Here is a 19,685-nt window from a genome sequence, read left to right as displayed (position 1 = left end):
TTACTACGTCAATGACAAACAAGTATGGTGGTAAGTGGCTACCATAGCCTAAACCTTACCAAAAATAAGTATATAAATAATAAATAGTTTTTGAAATTGGAAGTGATTTTTTTAAACTTACATTTCCATACATATATTGCATACAGTTCCAAATTTGACCAGCTTAGTAATCGGGCTCCGGTTAGCCACTAATACATAAAGTTCCAAATTTGGAACAAATTGTTTTTTACTATTATTTTTAATTGGGTCGAATATAGATTTTATTCACAATTTTTTTTATGTTACATTTATAGTGTTTTAATACATATATTTAATTCGGGGAGAATAAAAAATCCATGCGGTAAAGGGTTAAGCAAAGTCGAATAATGTCGCACTACTCACTATACATATTCGAAGTATTGATGTTCGTTAGAAAAGACTTGCCACTGTTTAAACGTGTTGAGGTCACGGGCAAAATAATCAGATCCACGGGGAGACTCAGAACAGTGCCGCGACGCATGGCACTTTCATGCAAAAACCCGCGAGTAATCGGCCCGACATACTACGAGCGTCTACCCGCTGAATTACGAACGGAAACATCTGACGAAACATTTGAACGTCAACTGAGAGTCCTTTTATTGGATAATCCACTTTATTCTGTAAATGAGTATATGACCCTGACATTTTAAATTGAAAATTGAATCGTATAAATTTGACATGTTCTCAGTTATTGATTTATGTATATTGTAATATGTACCTAGTATTTTATTTAGAACATGACGATCATTAAGAGATACTCGTACTAAGTTATTACCGTATTTTGTTTTGACATGAATGGATAAATTGTTGACATAAGATTAATTATTGCAAGACATTTTTTAATTTGTATGTATTAAATAATATTATGTAAATATGAATGACGATCATAATATAAATTCGTGTAGATTAGTCTAGCATAATTTATAATGTAATTTAATATTATGAGAATAAATATCTAAATCTAAAATCTAAATCTAAATCTAAGTGTATGATGGATGAATGGATCTCTAAACTTACTTTGTAATACCAAAGAGAATTATTAACTGAAAAAAAATAAGCATTTAACTTGACAGGTCATGTTGTCATTTATATGTAGGTATATACATGGGTATATAGGTAATAAATAATACACCGGATACACGGCTTGATATCGTTATACTAATAAGTACAGAGGAAAATAAAATTCATACAACCATCATCCAACGATGAAAACATCATTAGAGAAATGAGACCGACTACGAGTAATCGTGCTAAGTTCCATGGCCCTGCAGAGTGAAATGCAAGGTTCAAATAAAATTCTCGTCTACCGTCCACTAGAAAGCTCGGAGCCTTATTTGAGAGGAAAAAATGAAGAAAAAAATTGCTCGTTGTTGTTTGCAACTCAAATCAATCGGCGGCGGAACAAAAAGACGAAAGGTGCCTAGATGCCTAGTGCTAGATAGTGCCAAGCTGCCAAGGTAGGAAGGCCTTTAAGTTACTAGTGATTGAAAATTCAACAAACGTTAACGTAATAATTTTTAAGAAAAAAAAACCGACTTCTATGGGGGCCGGTGAAAGATTATTGTAGATGGTACACTATGTAGAAAAGGAGGTAAAACCACCCACTTTTCTACTAGCATTTCGCTTCTGTAAGGGTCATAGTTCTAGCCTAACCTAACCCACTTCTCTGATAGCCGTTCGGTTATGTGAGGATCGCAGTTGGAACCTAATCAAACCCACTTTTCAAGTAGCATTTCGTTTCTGCAAAGGCTCGCAGTTCTAACCTAACCTAACCCTTGTTCGGTTCTGTGAGGATCGCAGTTCAAACCTAACCTAACCCACTTAACGGCGCATGCGGTGCGGTGTACGGGGGTTTAAGCGGGAGGGGCTAGTAAGATTGGCATCATCATACTTTATACCTACGTTTTGTGGTAGGTAATCATAGTGGTTTATTTAGTTAAGGTATGATAGTGGTTTTCCGGGTCCGAGTCCGGGTCCGAGACCGGATCCGAGTCTGGGTCCGAGTCCGGGTCCGAATCCGGGTTCGGGTCCAAAAAGGATCCGGATATGAGTCCGGTTCTGGGTCCGAGTCCGGGTCCCAGTCCAAGTCAAAATGGAAATTCGTAATCACCAAACGTGTCACTATGCGTCGTTGAAGAGTTCTGTTCTGGTCATCATCAGCAGTTCCACTTCATCAAATGCGACAGTTTTAAATGTAAATGCTTGATTTTATGATGAAAATACAAAAATATCTATACGCATGCCTTTAATATTTGAAGAGTTCCCTAGATTCCTTATGGATCCCATCATCAGAACTCGAGCTTGACAAAAATGTGGCTTATAAACTTAACTTGCTTAACAAACATAACGAAGAGGAAAAATCGTCAAACGAGAACTATGCGTCGTTGAAGAGTTCTGTTCTGATCATCATCAGCAGTTCCACTTCATCAAATGCGACAGTTTTTAATGAAAATGCTTGATTTTCTGATGTAAATACAAAAATCTCTATGCGCATGCCTTTAAGATTTGAGGAGTTCCCTCGATTCCTCATGGATCCCAACATCAGAACTCGAGCTTGACATAAATGTGGCTTAAAAACTTAACTTGCTTACCAAACATAACGAAGAGGACAAAACGCCAAACGTGTACTATTCGTCGTTGAAGAGTTCCGTTCTGATCATCATCAGCAGTTCCACTTCATCAAATGTCACTTTTTTGGATGTATATGCTTGATTTGTTGATAAAAACCCAAAAATCACTATATGTATGCCTTTAAAATTTGAGGAGTTCCCTCGATTCCTCATGGATCCCATCATCAGAACTGGGTTTTGACAAAAACGGGACCAATCTGTATGCATATACATACAACCAAAAAAAAATATTTTCGAAATCGATCCAGTAATGACGGAGATATGAAGTAACAAACATAAACAAAAGAAAAAAACATACAACCGAATTGATAACCTCCTCCTTTGAGATTTGGAAGTCGGTTAAAAAGTAACCGTGCTACAAAATAAGAAAATTTATTCGTTACAAAATAAGAAAGATTATCGTCGATTGCGTCATCTATGATTAGCTTTTACCTAGGTACCGTAAAATGGGGTGAGTAGGGACGAAATCGAAGTTCAAACCTGGATAAAAGTTTAGTTTTATATGTGGCACATTGATTTAAGTATACACAAAAAAAGTGTTCCGGATGTATGAATTTTAGTTTGTCACTGATAATTTGTTGTTTCATTTCATAGTTTCAACGATAAATATATAATAGTAGGCAATCCCAGCTCACCCCGTAGTTGGGGTGACGAGGGATTTCTTACTAAGGTGAGTTTTGAAAATTGTTGGATCGACACTTTGGGATTATGAACATAATATAGCTTGATTTGTTATTAGAATATGCAATTTACGTAGCAGTATTGCAGTAGCCTGTAAAAACCAACTCACCCCTCTGTCATCCCTCCTCACCTCATTCATAACCCAACTGCCCTCGTAATCCCTACTCACCCCATTTTACGGTACGTGGCCCATTGTCCTAGATCTTCTCCCGTTGACTATGAGTATGTAGGTAAAAGTCAGTGATGCACTGCACAGGGCTGGGCCTTGATACCGACTTCAAACATGTTATAAGTAGGTAGCGCATGCTATCTTGAGCCTGATTCAGATTTGAATAACTTGTTACGGTTTGCTTCATATTTTGATACGACCGTTGAAGATCGCTTACGCTGAGTTGCATACGAAATAAAGTGAAAGCCGTGCGTGAGATGCACGCCAATCAAGGGCGAGCGTCAAGGTCTTATCAAAAACCAGATCAACACTGTAACAAGTTGTTGAACCAGAATCGGGCTCCGGAAATATTTTTTTTCGTGTTGGTTTTTTGAAGTCAGTTCCTTTTTTCTTAAAAAAGTTTTTTAAATATACTATTTATTCTTTCGCTAGCCCTGGATACAGAACGTGGTTTATGTGTTACATGCCAGCTCCAGCCAGCCACGCATTTTACAATGAATCACTCCACACAGGAACTACAGTTCTATCTTGCTGACTTTTTATAAAAGAAATTGCCTTTGTACAGCAGCACTGCAACATAATGGCGAATAAAAACTCAAAGCACTTAGTTGATATTACCTACCTACAAAAGAGAAATATAAAGCTAGTTGCTTTTCATTTGCATATAAAAATATTTTCTTTTTGCGAAGTGCATGTGACAATGGCTTGGTAGCAACTAGCAACATTTATGTTTGTTTATTTGCTTATTACAGATGGAGGCGGAAGCTACGTTTTACGACAGCGATTTTTCGGGACTATCCATTTTCATAGTAACTGCGAAGAAAAAAGCATCCTGAGTGAGTAGCCTTTTATTTTAATTTTATAGAAAAAACTTTGAAACAGATAAGTCAACGTAGTATATACGTAAAGGTAGACTTTATGTATATACTACGTATACTACTATACTATATAATGCGTGACACTTTTTACACGGGGATTAAATAACTGCAGTAAAGTAGACATTGTAGGTGTATAAAGAAGTACAAACATTGATGAGGTATTCAAAAAGAGACGTGCATATTTTTTACGAGGAAGTAAAACATTCTGGCGGCCTAGCCAAGGTGACAATCGCTTGCGCTTTGCCATCGAATCACTTTGTGTCTCTCTCTATCGCTCTCCCATATTAGTGTGACAGTGACAGTTGCGTTTCGATCGCTACGGAGCGATAGCGATTGGCATGTTGTCTACGGGGCCCTGGCCGCGTAGCCAAGATGCCAATCGCTTACGCTCCGTAGCGATCGAAACGCAACTGTCACTGTCGCGCTAATATGGAAGAGTGATAGAGAGACATAATGCTTTTCGTTGTCGAAGCGATAGCGATTGTAACCTTGGCTAGGCCGGCTGGTCCCTTGGCGAGTCGCTACTGTCGCTAGGCGTCACGGGGACGTTCGTTAGTTATTCAGCAATGAGCAGCGCGGTCAACATGCCATCATTTATTCAGCTACAGCCTGCCGCAGCGTTGATAGCTTAGTATTACATACCTACTATCCTTAAATGACAATTTTTGTTACTAGTTAACACGTAACGATTATTTAATTACGTCTACATTCATAAGAATGGTGTGGTAGCGCTTTGCTACGACAAATTTTAAACATGAGGCATTATTACATCTCCATGTGTTCGCTGGACCCTCTTTTTAGGGAAGACGGTCAAGAGATACTACCATCCTTGTTAGCATCATAACAGCAGTTTTCCGTTCCACGTAATATGTATCACGACACCGTTAACACTATACTTAAAAAAAACATTAAATCGACTTCTACTATTGACAATTCGAATTGAAAGTTGGAAATCCATCAATTTTTCTTAGGTTACTATTAGATACTAAGTGACTTGAAAAGAATATATGTAATAAGGCCGAGTAATCAACTAATCAGTTAGCTAAGGGACGGTTGCATCAACACCAAACCGTCTATCACTGTTAAAGCGTTGGCTATATTTTATTGTATGGGAAGTTTTATAGTTGACTGCTGAGTAACGTTGATCAGTCCGCATATACAATAGTAGGGTTAGTAAGTAAGACAAATGTATGGAAGTGCATGCACTTTAGTCTCAGGCGATGCCGCTTGGCACGATTGTTCCTTAGGTCAAACAAAGTTGATCTTTTGATCAAGAAGGGGGGGAAATAGGGGGGAGAAAGTTTGTATGGAAGAAAAATAAAAACAACAAATTTGTACCAAAAAAGGGCAAAAACGCATGAAAAAAATATTAAAACATTATATTTAAACTTTTAAAATGCCAAATTAAGTGTTTTTGTAAACATTTTTAATCTTTGACTTTGGGCATAGTTCCATTTGTATGGAAATCGTTACCGCCACGCGCTATAAATTATTTTTTTATTACGAAAAAATGTATGAATGCCTACTTTAAAGTGATATTTTCCAGAATAAATAATACATGGGCTACATCGTCCATATTTTTATTTAGTGCAAATCGCCACACTGTGATTGTAACATCCAAAGTTGTCACAAAAAATGACATAACATTTTCATTTTTTGTACAATTTTTTTTTTGTATGGAAAGGCATAATAATTATTTCAAAAATGAATTCCTCGTCCCTAATTTATACGAAAATGATATAAAACTTGCCCTAGTTGCCAAGACTAGGAAGGAATATAGCATAGATTGGACCTGGGGAGCCGACCCTTTCACCCCCCCTTTTTGGGGGGTCTGCATGGTACGATCTCCTGGCCGGGCCAAATCAACTTTGTTTGACCTAAGGAACAATGGTGCCAAGCGGCATCGCCTGAGACTAAAGTGCATGCTAAATGACCTTACTAACCCTAATATGGTTGGTGAAACTGGCCCTTAGTCCTATGGTTGTTAACTGTAGGCAAACTTAAAAAATATCAACTAGGCCAGTTTTTCTATTAACTCTAATGTGTTGTTTGAACCAATGGCAACTATTCTTGCCTACTTGTGACGCTTTAAGTAAGTTTATAATTTGCATAGCATTTCCGTCTGCTAGCACTTTTGCGTGCGGAAACAGAAACATTACCATACATTCTCGAACACCTACCGTGCTATGTTATGAATATCAGATAGGTACACAGGGAAAGCTTGGGCTTACGTTTCCGTTACAATCATAATTTACTTTATTCTAAATTATTTCCATAGTTATAAACATGAAAGGACGATAATATTTGTAAACTGAAGCCTGTAATGAAATTTGCACGTAATAAAATATTAATTGCTAAGTATACCTATGCAGATTAAGTAGGTAGGTATGACGAAACAAGCATAAGGTGCAGGGGAGCAATTTAGACTGCGGGTTAATCTAAAGTAATTAACTAGAGTCACGCAGAACACACAAAACACAACTTTTTCGCTATCTGGACATATAAGGCACTAAGACACATGGAAGATATTTCGATTAGTTTAAATTACCCCGCAGTCTAAATTGACTCCCTGCACCTTATAAGATTTCGTAAGTTAGGGAAAAGTAAATGGAACGAATTTAGGTACTAATTATGTAACTAACGGTAACGGTAACTTTTATTTGTAATATTATGGCTCCTCTACACGATGGGCCAACGCCGGCCACTCCAAGGGACGCATTTATGCGTTAGAGGGAGCAAGTGATATTGCTATCTCATTCTACCGCAAGGCTGCGTCCCTTGGAGTGGCCGGTGTTGGCCCAACGTGTAGAGGAGCCATTAAATGAAACGGCATGGTGTTGAACCGGACAGGCCACTAAAGGTCGCCTGAAAATAGATCCGTTGTACCTAACATGCCACAGTTTAAAGGTTACACTAAAGCATAGAATATCTCATTTTAGAAGTGGAAAAATTTACTGTCTTGGTTGAGACTTGAATCCACGACCACTGGATCACTAGTCCAGTGCTGTGCCATCTAAGCTACCAATACCTCGTCCTTGGACAGCAAATATTTCCACCATAAGGGCCTTTAGGGAGGCACCCTAGCGACATCCACGGCATGTGTTAAACTTTTCAAACGGCTACTGGCGTTCCAAGTCATATTGGAAATTGACCAATTTAAAATTTATTCCTTCTAAGCTTAGCATCATTCGCAGACGTTTCTGCTTGATACAAAATTAATTTAGTTACAATACTTAAAGCTTTGAAGCTGGACTGGTTTAACAGAACACAATACAAACTCAATCTGATTATCAAAACCTGGTAAATAACTTGGCGTAGGCTGGTATGATTATTAATTATTAGATTGCGTTACCCGCTTCCACCAACCCAATACCAAATGTGTGTGGACGCGATAAATGTATTATAATTGGACTGACATGCAATATGGCAGGCCCATGTGTTTGGCTTTTTAACGCTTATTTCCTATAAGTTAACTCATTTCCATCCGACTTGAAGGCTTGTTTCCAGTTCATTTTTTTGTACTTACATGGACAAGATTCTACTTTAGACATTTGTGAGGGCTCGTAGACGTATTAAATAGGATCATACCTAAATGACGGACCGACATAAAAGAATAGGTAGGTATCTTCCAGCAGAATACAAATAAAGAAAATGTTTAATTTGTCTACTAGCGGTTGAAACCGGAAAACGAATCCTATATACACATGACGCTTTGACTTACAAAAGTGTCTCTCATTGTCCGGGACATGAACAATATAAAATATCTTTCACATATATACATAAACAATCCAATTGAATGGAAAACATTGAAGTACCTAAGTATCTAAACATTTATCTATTTTCAGGGTTCCGTACCTCAAAAGGAAAAAAAAACCGGTCAAGTGCGAGTCGAACTCGCGTCTCAAGGGTTCCGTACTGCACTCATTTTAGAACAAGCGAACAAAGCAAAGTTCTTACATTCAACTTGGAACACAGGGCTGGCTAGGTGCACGGCCAGGCATTTCCATGTTTTTAACTGAGCTATCAGAGGATAGTTAGTTACGCATTAACTAAAGCAAAGTTCTAATTTAACCAAAACTTTGTTCAAGTATTATGTTAAGCATAACCTAGCGTCTATATTCTTTTTGCGTTGGTTAAGCGTATCTCTGTTATTTCAAGATAGCAGATATATATACGTCTGACTCGGTGTAGTTCTGCCTTCTCATTTAGCTACTTAAACCAATTATTTGTTCTATGTTTGAGCACTAATGCTTCAGGCCTTCAGCTCCACGCGGAGCTTAGCCTTCGACCTTCGCACTAGCTGTCCACACCACGTTTCACGTAATAAACAATTGCGGCTGTGGCCCTGATACAGCCTACCCACAACTTATATTCTGAAGTCCGACTCACGCTTGACTGCAGACTTATAGGTTTTCCAGTAATCTATAGGTAAATAACTCTATTTTGTGTTTTTTTTTTCAAAATTCACGCCTAGTAGTTTCAGATGATTGCACACTTAATACGACACGACCACTTCTTTAAAACTATCCCGGAGGGGCGCATATGATGCAAGCGGGGTAGAGGAAAACCTTTAGAACAAAGTAGGGGTCGTGTCGAATCAGAAAGTCCAAGAGCTGGCAAGATAGGGAAAGCTGGAAGATACTCCACCATGAGTTTCAGACACTTGTAGGTACTTATTTTGTTCTGTGTTTGAGCACTAACCTCCCACTACTCGGCCTTTGGCCGCGCGTTTCAAAAAGCCTCTGCGGGACGCTTCGGGCCTTCGGCCCTACGCGTAGCTCGGCCTTCGGCCTTCGCAATAGCTGTCCACACCCCGTTTCACGTAAACCATTACGATTTACGGCTGTGTCCCTAAAACAGCCCAACCGCGTTTTTTTTCTTAAATCCGACTCACGCTTGTCTGCACATTTCTAATAGGTTTTCCTGTCATCTATAGGTAAAGAACTATTTTGTACATTTTTTTCAAAATTTTAGACCCAGTAGTTTCGGAGATAAAATGGTAATTTTTTGCCTATTTTCTTGAATAACTTCTAAACTGTTTATTCTAATATTATATAAAAAATATATTTGAGATCCTCAAAATAAGCCCTTTCATTTAATATGTAACACGATATACTTTGTAAAACTTTGTTTTTTAAGTTTGACATTTTCCCCCCAAAAGTGCCCCCTATGTTCAAAATTCTTTTGTTTTCATTACATGTCCGTCTTTGGGTCAAAGACTTGCATATGTGTACCAAATTTCAACTGAATTGGTCGAGTAGTTTTGGAGCAAATAGGCTGTGACAGACGGACAGACGGACGGACAGACAGACGCACGAGTGATCCTATAAGGGTTCCGTTTTTTCCTTTTGAGGTACGGAACCCTAATAGGATCACTCGTGCGTCTGTCTGTCTGTCCGTCTGTCACAGCCTATTTTCTCGGAAACTACTGGACCAATTAAGTTGAAATTTGGTACACATATGTAAACTAGTGACCCAAAGATGGACATGTTTTTGTTATAATTTTAAAGTACATAGGTTCGAAGTTATTTAAGAAAATAGCCAAAAAATTACCATTCCCCCCTTTTATCTCCGAAACTACTGGATCTAAAATTTTGAAAAAATACACAAAATAGTTCTTAACCTGTAGATACCAGTAAAACCTATTAGAAATGTGCAGTCAAGCGTGAGTCGGACTTATGTACGGAACCCTAGAAACGCGAGTCCGACTCGCACTTGGCTGGTTTTTTTAGGTTGATTAGGCAATGGCAAAATTTCATAACGAACCACGAAGTGGGGTTTATTGATTAGCAAGTGTTTTTGTTAATGAAATAACTTAATGTTTGCATTCCAGTAAATAACATTATTATATGTATGCATTGTCTTCAAACACTAAGATATAATCGTATGTCATGTCACTATGTTAAATCGATAACAGACTTATAAACCTGAAGGCAGTTATTCTTATTCTTATACTTGATAAGTTACGAATAAGTACAAGGGGCCTAGCGCGAACACCAAAGTTCGCAAATTGCGGGCATCTTTCTTTGCCACACTAATTACGCCTTAATTGGAGTAAAAGAGAAAGATGCCCGCAATTTGCGAACTTCGGTGTTCGAGGTAGGCCTTCAGCCCCAAACGTAATCTAAAATTCACAAGTTTTTAACGGAGCCGGACACTTTTGCTGGGAGGCGGGACACGTGCGGTGAAGGTCGCCATGACTTGTTAATGCCGCCTTGCTTTGTCATATAAATTGTATATGTAGTAAATAGGTGATATTCTCGGTCGTGGCGTGTAGGCTTAAATTTTCTAAAGGAAATTCAGTGCATATTTATTAGCATTCGATTTACGTCAGACGTTGTTAGCATTACCTATGATTATTATGAATGGAGGTTTGAACTGCGACCCTTCCAGAAAAGAAATGCTACTGGAAAAGTGGGTTAGGTTAGGTTTGAACTGCGACCCTTACAGAAAGGAAATGCTACTAGAAAAGTGGGTTAGGTTAGGTTTGAACTCGACCCATACAGAAAATAAATGCTACTAGAAAAGTAGGTTAGGTTAGGTTTGAACTGCGACCCTTACAGAAAAGAAATGCTACTAGAAAAGTGGGTTAGGTTAGGTTTGAACTGCGACCCTTACAGAAAGAAATGCTACTAGAAAAGTGGGTTAGGTTAGGTTTGAACTGCGACCCATACAGAAACGAAATGCTACTAGAAAAGTGGGTTAGGTTAGGTTTGAACTGCGACCCTTACAGAAAAGAAATGCTACTAGAAAAGTGGGTTAGATTAGGTTTGAACTGCGACCCTTACAGAAACGAAATGCTACTAGAAAAGTGGGTTAAGTTAGTTTAGAACTGCGACTGTTACAGAAATAAAATGCTACTAGAAAAAGGTGACGAAGTGGAATAATTAATTTAATAGTATTATATTAAACATTTGCACATTTTTAATAAAAATGTGGTTACAATTTTGGTGGTCATTTACTATTTTTGGGTTTACAATGATTATTTTGGTGTCATTTTCTTTATTAGGATAGCAAGATGTAAAAATTTGGTTATCATTTCACATTAAAATGGGGTTTGAAATTTGGTAATCATTTACAATTTTTGGATTAATAATGATTAGTTTGGTGTCATTTCCTTTAAAAGGATAGTAAAATGTAATAAAATTGGTAATCATTTCATATTAAAATGGTGTTATAATTTTGGTGATCATTCATTATTTTAGGGTGGTAAAATATATTTTTTTGGTATGAAATTTTACTAAATCTGGTGATCAGTTAAATAGCAGCCATTAATAAAAACAGTATAAATAGTGTAGTATAAATGTAGCGTGCTGTAAAGTGTCCGTTAGTGATGCCCCTCTGGTAGAGTGTTATTATCATCCCGTGGGTGTTTAAGCAATCGAGCCAACCAGCGTAACATGACCGAGCGATGTACTACCCGAGCGTAATTGGAATGCGAGCCTACGCTGGTTAGTCCGAGCAGTCAGCCCATCCGAAGCGCGCCTTAAGCGGTTTTAATAACAACCACGCCCTTTACTTATTTAGCCTGACTACAAATTATGAATACCTACATATTCCAGCTCTGCGGCGTGTTATAATAGAACGAAATGAAGTAGCTGTAAATAATAAAACAAAATCAGTTCTGTTGGTTTTTGACTGATTTGTTTATTCGTTTATATGAATATGTAATTCAATTTACAGTTAATACGATACATTTATTCCGGATTATAAATTAATTTCTACTTAACTAGAATGAGACACTTCTATTTTAGTGTTTACACTTATACCGGTAAAACTGTTTTAATATTTTTAATCACTTTTAAAGCAATTTACTGAATCCCTAGCTGACACATAATTATTTATTACAGCACGCTACATTTATACTATACATTCCCAGTAGTTACCACTGGTAAGAACTTGGTGGTAACTAGTGGGAATAACCCGAAAATATTTATTGAAAAAATGGTATAAATAGATAGTTATAGTTGTGTTCAATGATTTCTTTCGTCTTTTCGATTATTTTAAGAGTTGGGAGTGGAAAACAAATTCTATCCAATTTTTTAAAAGCTTCTAACTTCTTATAACGCAATAAAAATACATCATAAAATACAAAATACACCAAGGGCCATAGCGGTGCACACACATGAAATTCTATAAACATATTTTCTATAATGTTAATATCCAGAGAGGAAAATGGGGACTACTACGTTTATATGGAGAAGCGGTCGTCCCCTTTCCTTTTAAACTCAATACCTAGTTAAAAGAACAATAATATACGCGTGTACAGATATATTCATAAAGCTCTGGCCTTTAATGATTGCGATGAAATAAAAAAGGATAAAGGGGCTTATGGCGTTAATAAACTCCACGAACCTCATTTTTGAGTATTCTCAGTTTTCACGCAAAAAGTGCCTACTTTTAAATTTTTTATGATTTTTTTTTACTTAAAATTCCTGACTCTAAGCCCAAAAGTTACGCACTAAAAATAAACAGATTTTATTTAATACATGTCATTATTGTAATTATGCCGAAAAAAACTGCTGTAAAGTAATAGGGCTAGTGATATACGTAGGAAGATTACATAAATTCCACCCTAAAATCTGTAGGTCATGAAGCCATGAAGTTACCATTATAATCTGCAAAAGGACAAGTACAAAGTGTACAAACTCACCACTTAGCAAAATGAAGGCCGCGTGGAGCAGAAACCCCGTCGTCCACAGCCTCGTTGCTGCCATCTGAGCCAAACTTTATTATTTACTGCCTCCGCAATTCCAGCGCGCCACTAACATAGGTACAAAAACAAAACGGAATTAGAAGCCCGCAAACATTCCACGGTAACCGCTTTGAGGTTTCAAATCATATTAACTTTGAGCTTAACTGATTTGTGGTTTGTCAGTATTCAGCTATACTAAAATGTATTGCCGATTACTAATTTACGAAACATTTTGAATGATAATTCAATCTCATAAAGATGTATTAAATTTTATGCGATTCAATATCCCTGATTTTGTAGTTTAAACATTGCATCCGAATCAGGTTCTAACGGAGCCCAATAAAATTGAGTTGAAGAAAATAAAACCACTTACTTACTGTTAAACAACAATATAAAAAATAGTTTCCTTAATTTTATCGATATATCAAGTTGTTAAAGTTGCTCGTCGCAACAATTTTACGTACCTTGGGCACTAAAAAGCGATATATCACAGTGTCGCGTACGCTGACGACGTCTCCGCGCGACTGCATACCTCGGGCCGCGCGCGTAGACGGCGCGTAGCGGCCGTGACGTGGCCGTAGCGGCCGTAGCCCGCGGACAGTTGACATAACAAATTATACTTGATGATGATGACAAACGTTATCAATAAATATCCATTTATTGTACCTTTCACTCACGATTAATATCTGATGGGTGGGTTTCAGTGTTATGAAGTAATTGGAATATAAAATTGATTAAACATAATTTTATACATTCTTATGCTTACGTTAATGACTGCGTTTAGTTTTAGGTAGGTATCTTAAATAAAAATAATACTTATACCTATATTGCAATACTAACTTGACTGTTTTTAATTTATTTTTAATCGAGTATCGACGCCATTAACTGCAATATATAAACCTGATCGACCAGGCTTCCATGATTGCGATCTCTCAAGATGTATAAAGCTTGTAGTAAATTTATCCTATTTCCACATCAAGTAGTACAGTTAACGGTAAAAATATGGGTGTACAAATCATTTCAAAAATATGTCCCATAACTCTTGTGGCAGTGAATTAAGAACTATGAGACATATTTTTGAGTAAGTTGTATACACCCATATTTTTACCGTTGACTGTACCTACTTAAATCTTATTTCCAACTTCGAGTTTCGTTTGTTCCTTCGCCGACTGTCTATTTTAGCCGCGGTTGGTTAACTAGTGTGACTAGTCGTATGCCTATTGCCTAGTATTAACCACATTTTTCATTGAAACACAGAAAATAAAAGGAAATACCTTGTAAAACTAAAGACCTCTTCAGTCGCATATTTCATTCATGATTCCATCGAATATTCTAACAGTTGAAACTTGAAGCAATTCCATGGTAATCCATAATAGGTATCACGTGACTTTCTTTTTTTTAAATCTTTATTAGAAATAAACAAAATAAACCCTCAGGAAATAATCAACAACAAATTGGTATTGACGTTGACAATAAAACTGATGAAGACAGCTCGACGTTCCGTTACGCTGATGCTCTAGTACAATTTGGAAACATAAAATCTAAAAATTCATAAGATAAATAAAAATATTAAAATAATTAATTCTCTAAATTTCGGATGTCTTAAATAATATACTAGATACTAATAAACATAAAAAAACTTCAATACAGGAACGTTTTTCAGAAGTAAACTAAAAATATCTCAAAGTAAAATAATGCTTACAAATTCGTACGTGATGAGTTTTCGAACGTTCCCTTTTATCATAATTTAGTCTACTCCAACTGACTACTCGACTATTGCCTATGAATGTGTGCGTAGATGTCATTAAAAATAGCTCCGTCTTTCTCTAAACTGCGTGAGTAAAAAGGACATGATTTATATTCTGAAGTAAGCAATAGTGAACTTTAATATTTAAGACATATGGTTTAGTAAACAACCTGGAACTTATGATCTTTCTTCTTGAATCAAACCTTGTTACACGCCACGAGGTTAATGACATCTTCCTCAGTTCTGGTATCCTGGTACTTTTGGTATACGTTTGTCTCAATAAGACACCTGTTGTCGGTTACCCGCCCGAGGCAAACGACCTCTTCTGCAATTCTGGCATCCTGGTACTTTTGGAATAATGTTTATGCCAGTATGTCGCCGTTATGTCGCCGTGATGTCGCTATTATGTCGCCGTTATGTCGCCAATATGTCGCCGTTATGTCGCCGTTATGTCGCCAATATGTCGCCGTTATGTCGCTATTATGTCGCCATTCAGTCGCCGTTATGTCGCCATTCAGTCGCCATTCAGTCGCCGTTATGTCGCCATTCAGTCGCCATTCAGTCGCCACTCAGTCACCATTCAGTCGCCATTCAGTCGCCATTCAGTCGCCACTCAGTCGCCAGTATCTTTGTTTTGATTCAGTCGCCACTCAGTCGCCATTCAGTCGCCGTTATGTCGCCATTCAGTCGCCGTTCAGTCGCCATTCAGTCGCCATTCAGTCGCCGTTATGTCGCCATTCAGTCGCCATTCAGTCGCCATTCAGTCGCCATTCAGTCGCCATTCAGTCGCCATTCAGTCGCCATTCAGTCGCCACTCAGTCGCCACTCAGTCGCCGCTCAGTCGCCATTCAGTCGCCGCTCAGTCGCCATTCAGTCGCCACTCAGTCGCCACTCAGTCGCCAGTATCTTTGTTTTGATTCAGTCGCCACTCAGTCGCCACTCAGTCGCCATTCAGTCGCCATTCAGTCGCCGTTATGTCGCCATTCAGTCGCCACTCAGTCGCCACTCAGTCGCCAGTATCTTTGTTTTGATTCAGTCGCCATTCGGTCGCCATTCAGTCGCCACTCAGTCGCCACTCAGTCGCCATTCAGTCGCCGCTCATTCGCCATTCAAACGCCACTCAGTCGCCATTCAGTCGCCATTCAGTCGCCGTTCAGTCGCCATTCAGTCGCCGTTATATCGCCATTCAGTCGCCACTCAGTCGCCATTCAGTCGCCACTCAGTCACCATTCAGTCGCCATTCAGTCGCCACTCAGTCGCCACTCAGTCGCCAGTATCTTTGTTTTGATTCAGTCGCCACTCAGTCGCCATTCAGTCGCCGTTATGTCGCCATTCAGTCGCCTTTCAGTCGCCATTCAGTCGCCGTTATGTCACCATTCAGTCGCCACTCAGTCGCCATTCAGTCGCCACTCAGTCGCCATTCAGTCGCCATTCAGTCGCCATTCAGTCGCCATTCAGTCGCCACTCAGTCGCCACTCAGTCGCCACTCAGTCGCCGCTCAGTCGCCATTCAGTCGCCGCTCAGTCGCCATTCAGTCGCCACTCAGTCGCCACTCAGTCGCCAGTATCTTTGTTTTGATTCAGTCGCCTCTCAGTCGCCATTCAGTCGCCGTTATGTCGCCATTCAGTCGCCGTTCAGTCGCCATTCAGTCGCCGTTCAGTCGCCATTCAGTCGCCGTTATGTCGCCATTCAGTCGCCACTCAGTCGCCACTCAGTCGCCATTCAGTCGCCACTCAGTCGCCATTCAGTCGCCACTCAGTCGCCATTCAGTCGCCACTCAGTCGCCACTCAGTCGCCGCTCAGTCGCCGTTATGTCGCCGTTATGTCGCCATTCAGTCGCCATAGTAAAAGGTATAAAAGGCCGGTGCGGAGCGTTGGGAGGGGCATTCATTCTTCGACCGGGCTAGCAGTGACTCTGGTTTTCGGGTGTAACGTAGTGCGGGGAAGTGAAGTTTCTCCGCGACTTTTTCTGTTTGCTTTTACTTGGAATTATCCTAGTGAATTTAAACTTAGAATTTGTGTCTGTGCTTGGTTTTGCGGGGATTTTAATCGTCGTAACGCTAAGTTTAGACTGTTGTGGAGATTCTTTACTGCCATGTGTGGGTTTTTAGTTATTGTGAAGTTTTCTCTACGCTGTGTGTTCTAAGTGCCGTCATGTTATGCAGGGACAATGTCAATGCATAGCCGGGGCTGGGAATAGTGTCTGTGTTTGGTTTTGCGGGAAGAAATTCTCGTAACGTTAAATATAGATGACAGTGTTTAAGGGAATTTCACTTTTCTGTTGAGTTAGTTTAATTTAGTGATAACTTAGTTATTTTAGTGTTTTTCTATGGGGTATTTTTGCTATTTTAAAAGCCAGATCATTGTTTGGACTGACAGTTTGTCCAGCTAACCATTCACTCCGCCTAACGGTGCCAAAGGATTGGATGGTTAGGAGTCTATTGCTCCAAGTTTGAGAGGACTTGGCGTCTCTTTTATATCAACATAAGAGACGAATTATCTCACTAGTCTCAAGGCCCAGCTGTTTAGATGGATGTGGGGACGTCACGTGCGCGTCATCCGGAGTAATCTGGGCCCACTGAAGTCGACAGTAATTGAGACTAGGTCTCCTATTAAATTTATTTATATATTTCGATGCTCCGGTTCATGCCAGTGCTGGTTGCGGGGACAAACTTCTGTCGTGACTGATATTACACTTAGTCTTTGTTGTGGCAGAGTTTCCCTCGTGATTAGTGCGTGTGTGTGCTAGGGTACTGATCCACTTATATACACGGAATAGGGCGACTTATTCTTATCCACCATGCCCGCGGGCGATAAGGAGGGAGTCAAATACACTGGCCTGTAGGTTGCCTTCTCGGTTTCGCCTGCCGAACTTTACAGCTTCTCGTAGGGACCACACTTGCGTATATTACAAAGCATTAGGTCGATGGTAAGAACGAACTATGCTTTGAATGTACTAGATTAGGGACAATGGGTAGAGTTAGGGTAGAATCACACACTCATTTTGTCGTTTATTAGGGTCCTTTTTAGTTCTGGTCTGTACAATCGATATGGTTGATATATATTTCTCTTTAAGGGTTTAAAAATATGGTTTCTTAATCTTAAAATACGAGTGTTTAAAAGGTAAAGAGTTTAATTGCCTAAATCTTTCTAATTTATATGGGGAAAGAACTAATGTTTCTATAAAATTTTATTTCTATTTTTCATTTCTGGTTGTCTGGTGTAGGGACGAGGTACTGAGTAATATAATCAGGTAATACATACAACAACATACAACATAATCTCTTAATTATCAATCTGGATTTAGGAACGCAGACTATTCTGGGATTGAAGAACGGTTTGCTTTAGGGAACCTTTGTCAGGCAAGAGCAGTACAAAGCATACATTGAGTGAATACTCAATTTCGGCTTCGATTAAATATAATAGTTAACAAATAAACTCGGTGCTTCGTTTATACATCTAGAAAACCAGGAATTCTGTCTAGATTATCAGTTTTGGGGAATGGGATTAAGGGATTAGCATCCCTAGCTTTTGAATATAAAAAAGATAAGTAATTATGATGATTGATGGATACTTTGACACTTCTTTTCATCATCATCTAGGTGCGCTTAAGTTACGAAGTGTTGGTCATAGCCCTTCTGGCTAAACTGGTAGGGTAGGTGTTCCGATTAATACTTGCAAATCGGACTAAGAGCTTCCAGACCTGCATCGGGCGTACGGAGCAGCACGTGTGATTAAATCACACATCGTTTAGAAGATGATAGTTAACTATAAATATCCTTGATATGCTAGGGTGTAAAAGAGCTTATCTCAGGAGTGCTGCTTCTATGTTATCCCGGAAGCTTAATAGGTGTGGCAGGATTTTACCAACAACATTTTTATATATTTATATCATCATATATGCTGTAATACTTAAATACATCATAGTAAATTTACACCATCATTTACGTTGCACTAATAAATTCTGAATAATTTTCTATTTCTCTGAATAATTTTCTTTAGGTTATTTCTTACTTCCATAAATAATTATATTTATTACCATAAATATCTGTTCTCAAAATCTAGGTAATAATAAATAAAGTCAGAGTCCAAAATTTAGCTGATACTCATTAAAGAATTTGAGGTTACCGCGGTTCACTTCAGAGGGGTCCTAACTACTAGCTAGACGATCACATGGCCATATTTTAAGGGGAAATCTAAAGGGAATGTTATATTAAGGTAGGTTAGGTAGAGTAAATAAGGGGGGAGTTACATTTTGGTGAAACCGTGACGCAGGATGTAGTTTACCTGGGTTACTACGGTTCTTCAAGGTATATGTATGTAAAAGTAGCCTTCCAGGCTACATTTTGCTGGCGTGAAATGGAATGGGTACACTTGATTTTGGACTCTGTTTTTATTATGGTTTAAATAAAAGTCATGAAGCATTAATTTTATTATTCAATAGTTATTATGTATACGTAGAAAGGTCTTAAATAAAAGTCATGAAACATTAAGTTTATTGTTCAATAGTTACTATGTACGCAAAGAAAAATTATTACTATTCCACTGTAGTAAGGGTTATCTATCCGCAGACGAAAAGAACGTAATTATATCAGTCGGCTTATTTATTAAAACACTAACTATGTACAATTACTGATAACTTGTGCGTAGCTGCTGAGACCTCAGCAGGGGTATGCACTTATGCAGCCAACCAAGCATTAATCTTCTCCTAACATTTAAAAACGATTAGTAATTTGCATCTCTCATATCAAGATTCTACGTTGACACATCGTTGGCGCGTTCTATCTCGGAGGTGGCGCCATCTCTTGACGAGTTTGGTACTACATTTTTTTACTCGTTCTCTGCGTGCCGTAATTAGGGATTTACT

At 38.6% G+C, this 19,685-nt stretch overlaps 1 protein-coding gene across 1 annotated transcript in view; it reads right to left on the bottom strand.

Moving 5' to 3' along the window:
• Positions 1–13,551, bottom strand: part of LOC134795430 (mucin-2-like) — a 38,758-nt gene extending 25,207 nt beyond the window's left edge. The window contains exons 1-2 of the mRNA XM_063767271.1: positions 13,536–13,551; positions 13,030–13,140 (exon numbers count right to left, since the gene is read on the bottom strand). Of these exons, the coding sequence (XP_063623341.1) occupies positions 13,030–13,093 (64 nt within the window). The 5' untranslated portion in view covers positions 13,094–13,140; positions 13,536–13,551. The remainder of the gene's footprint in view (positions 1–13,029; positions 13,141–13,535) is intronic.
• Positions 13,552–19,685: the final 6,134 nt, after the last annotated feature.

Source organism: Cydia splendana, chromosome 1, assembly GCF_910591565.1.
Source record: "Cydia splendana chromosome 1, ilCydSple1.2, whole genome shotgun sequence".
NCBI classification, from domain to species: Eukaryota; Metazoa; Arthropoda; class Insecta; order Lepidoptera; family Tortricidae; genus Cydia; species Cydia splendana.
This window is presented reverse-complemented; position numbering and strand designations above follow the sequence as displayed.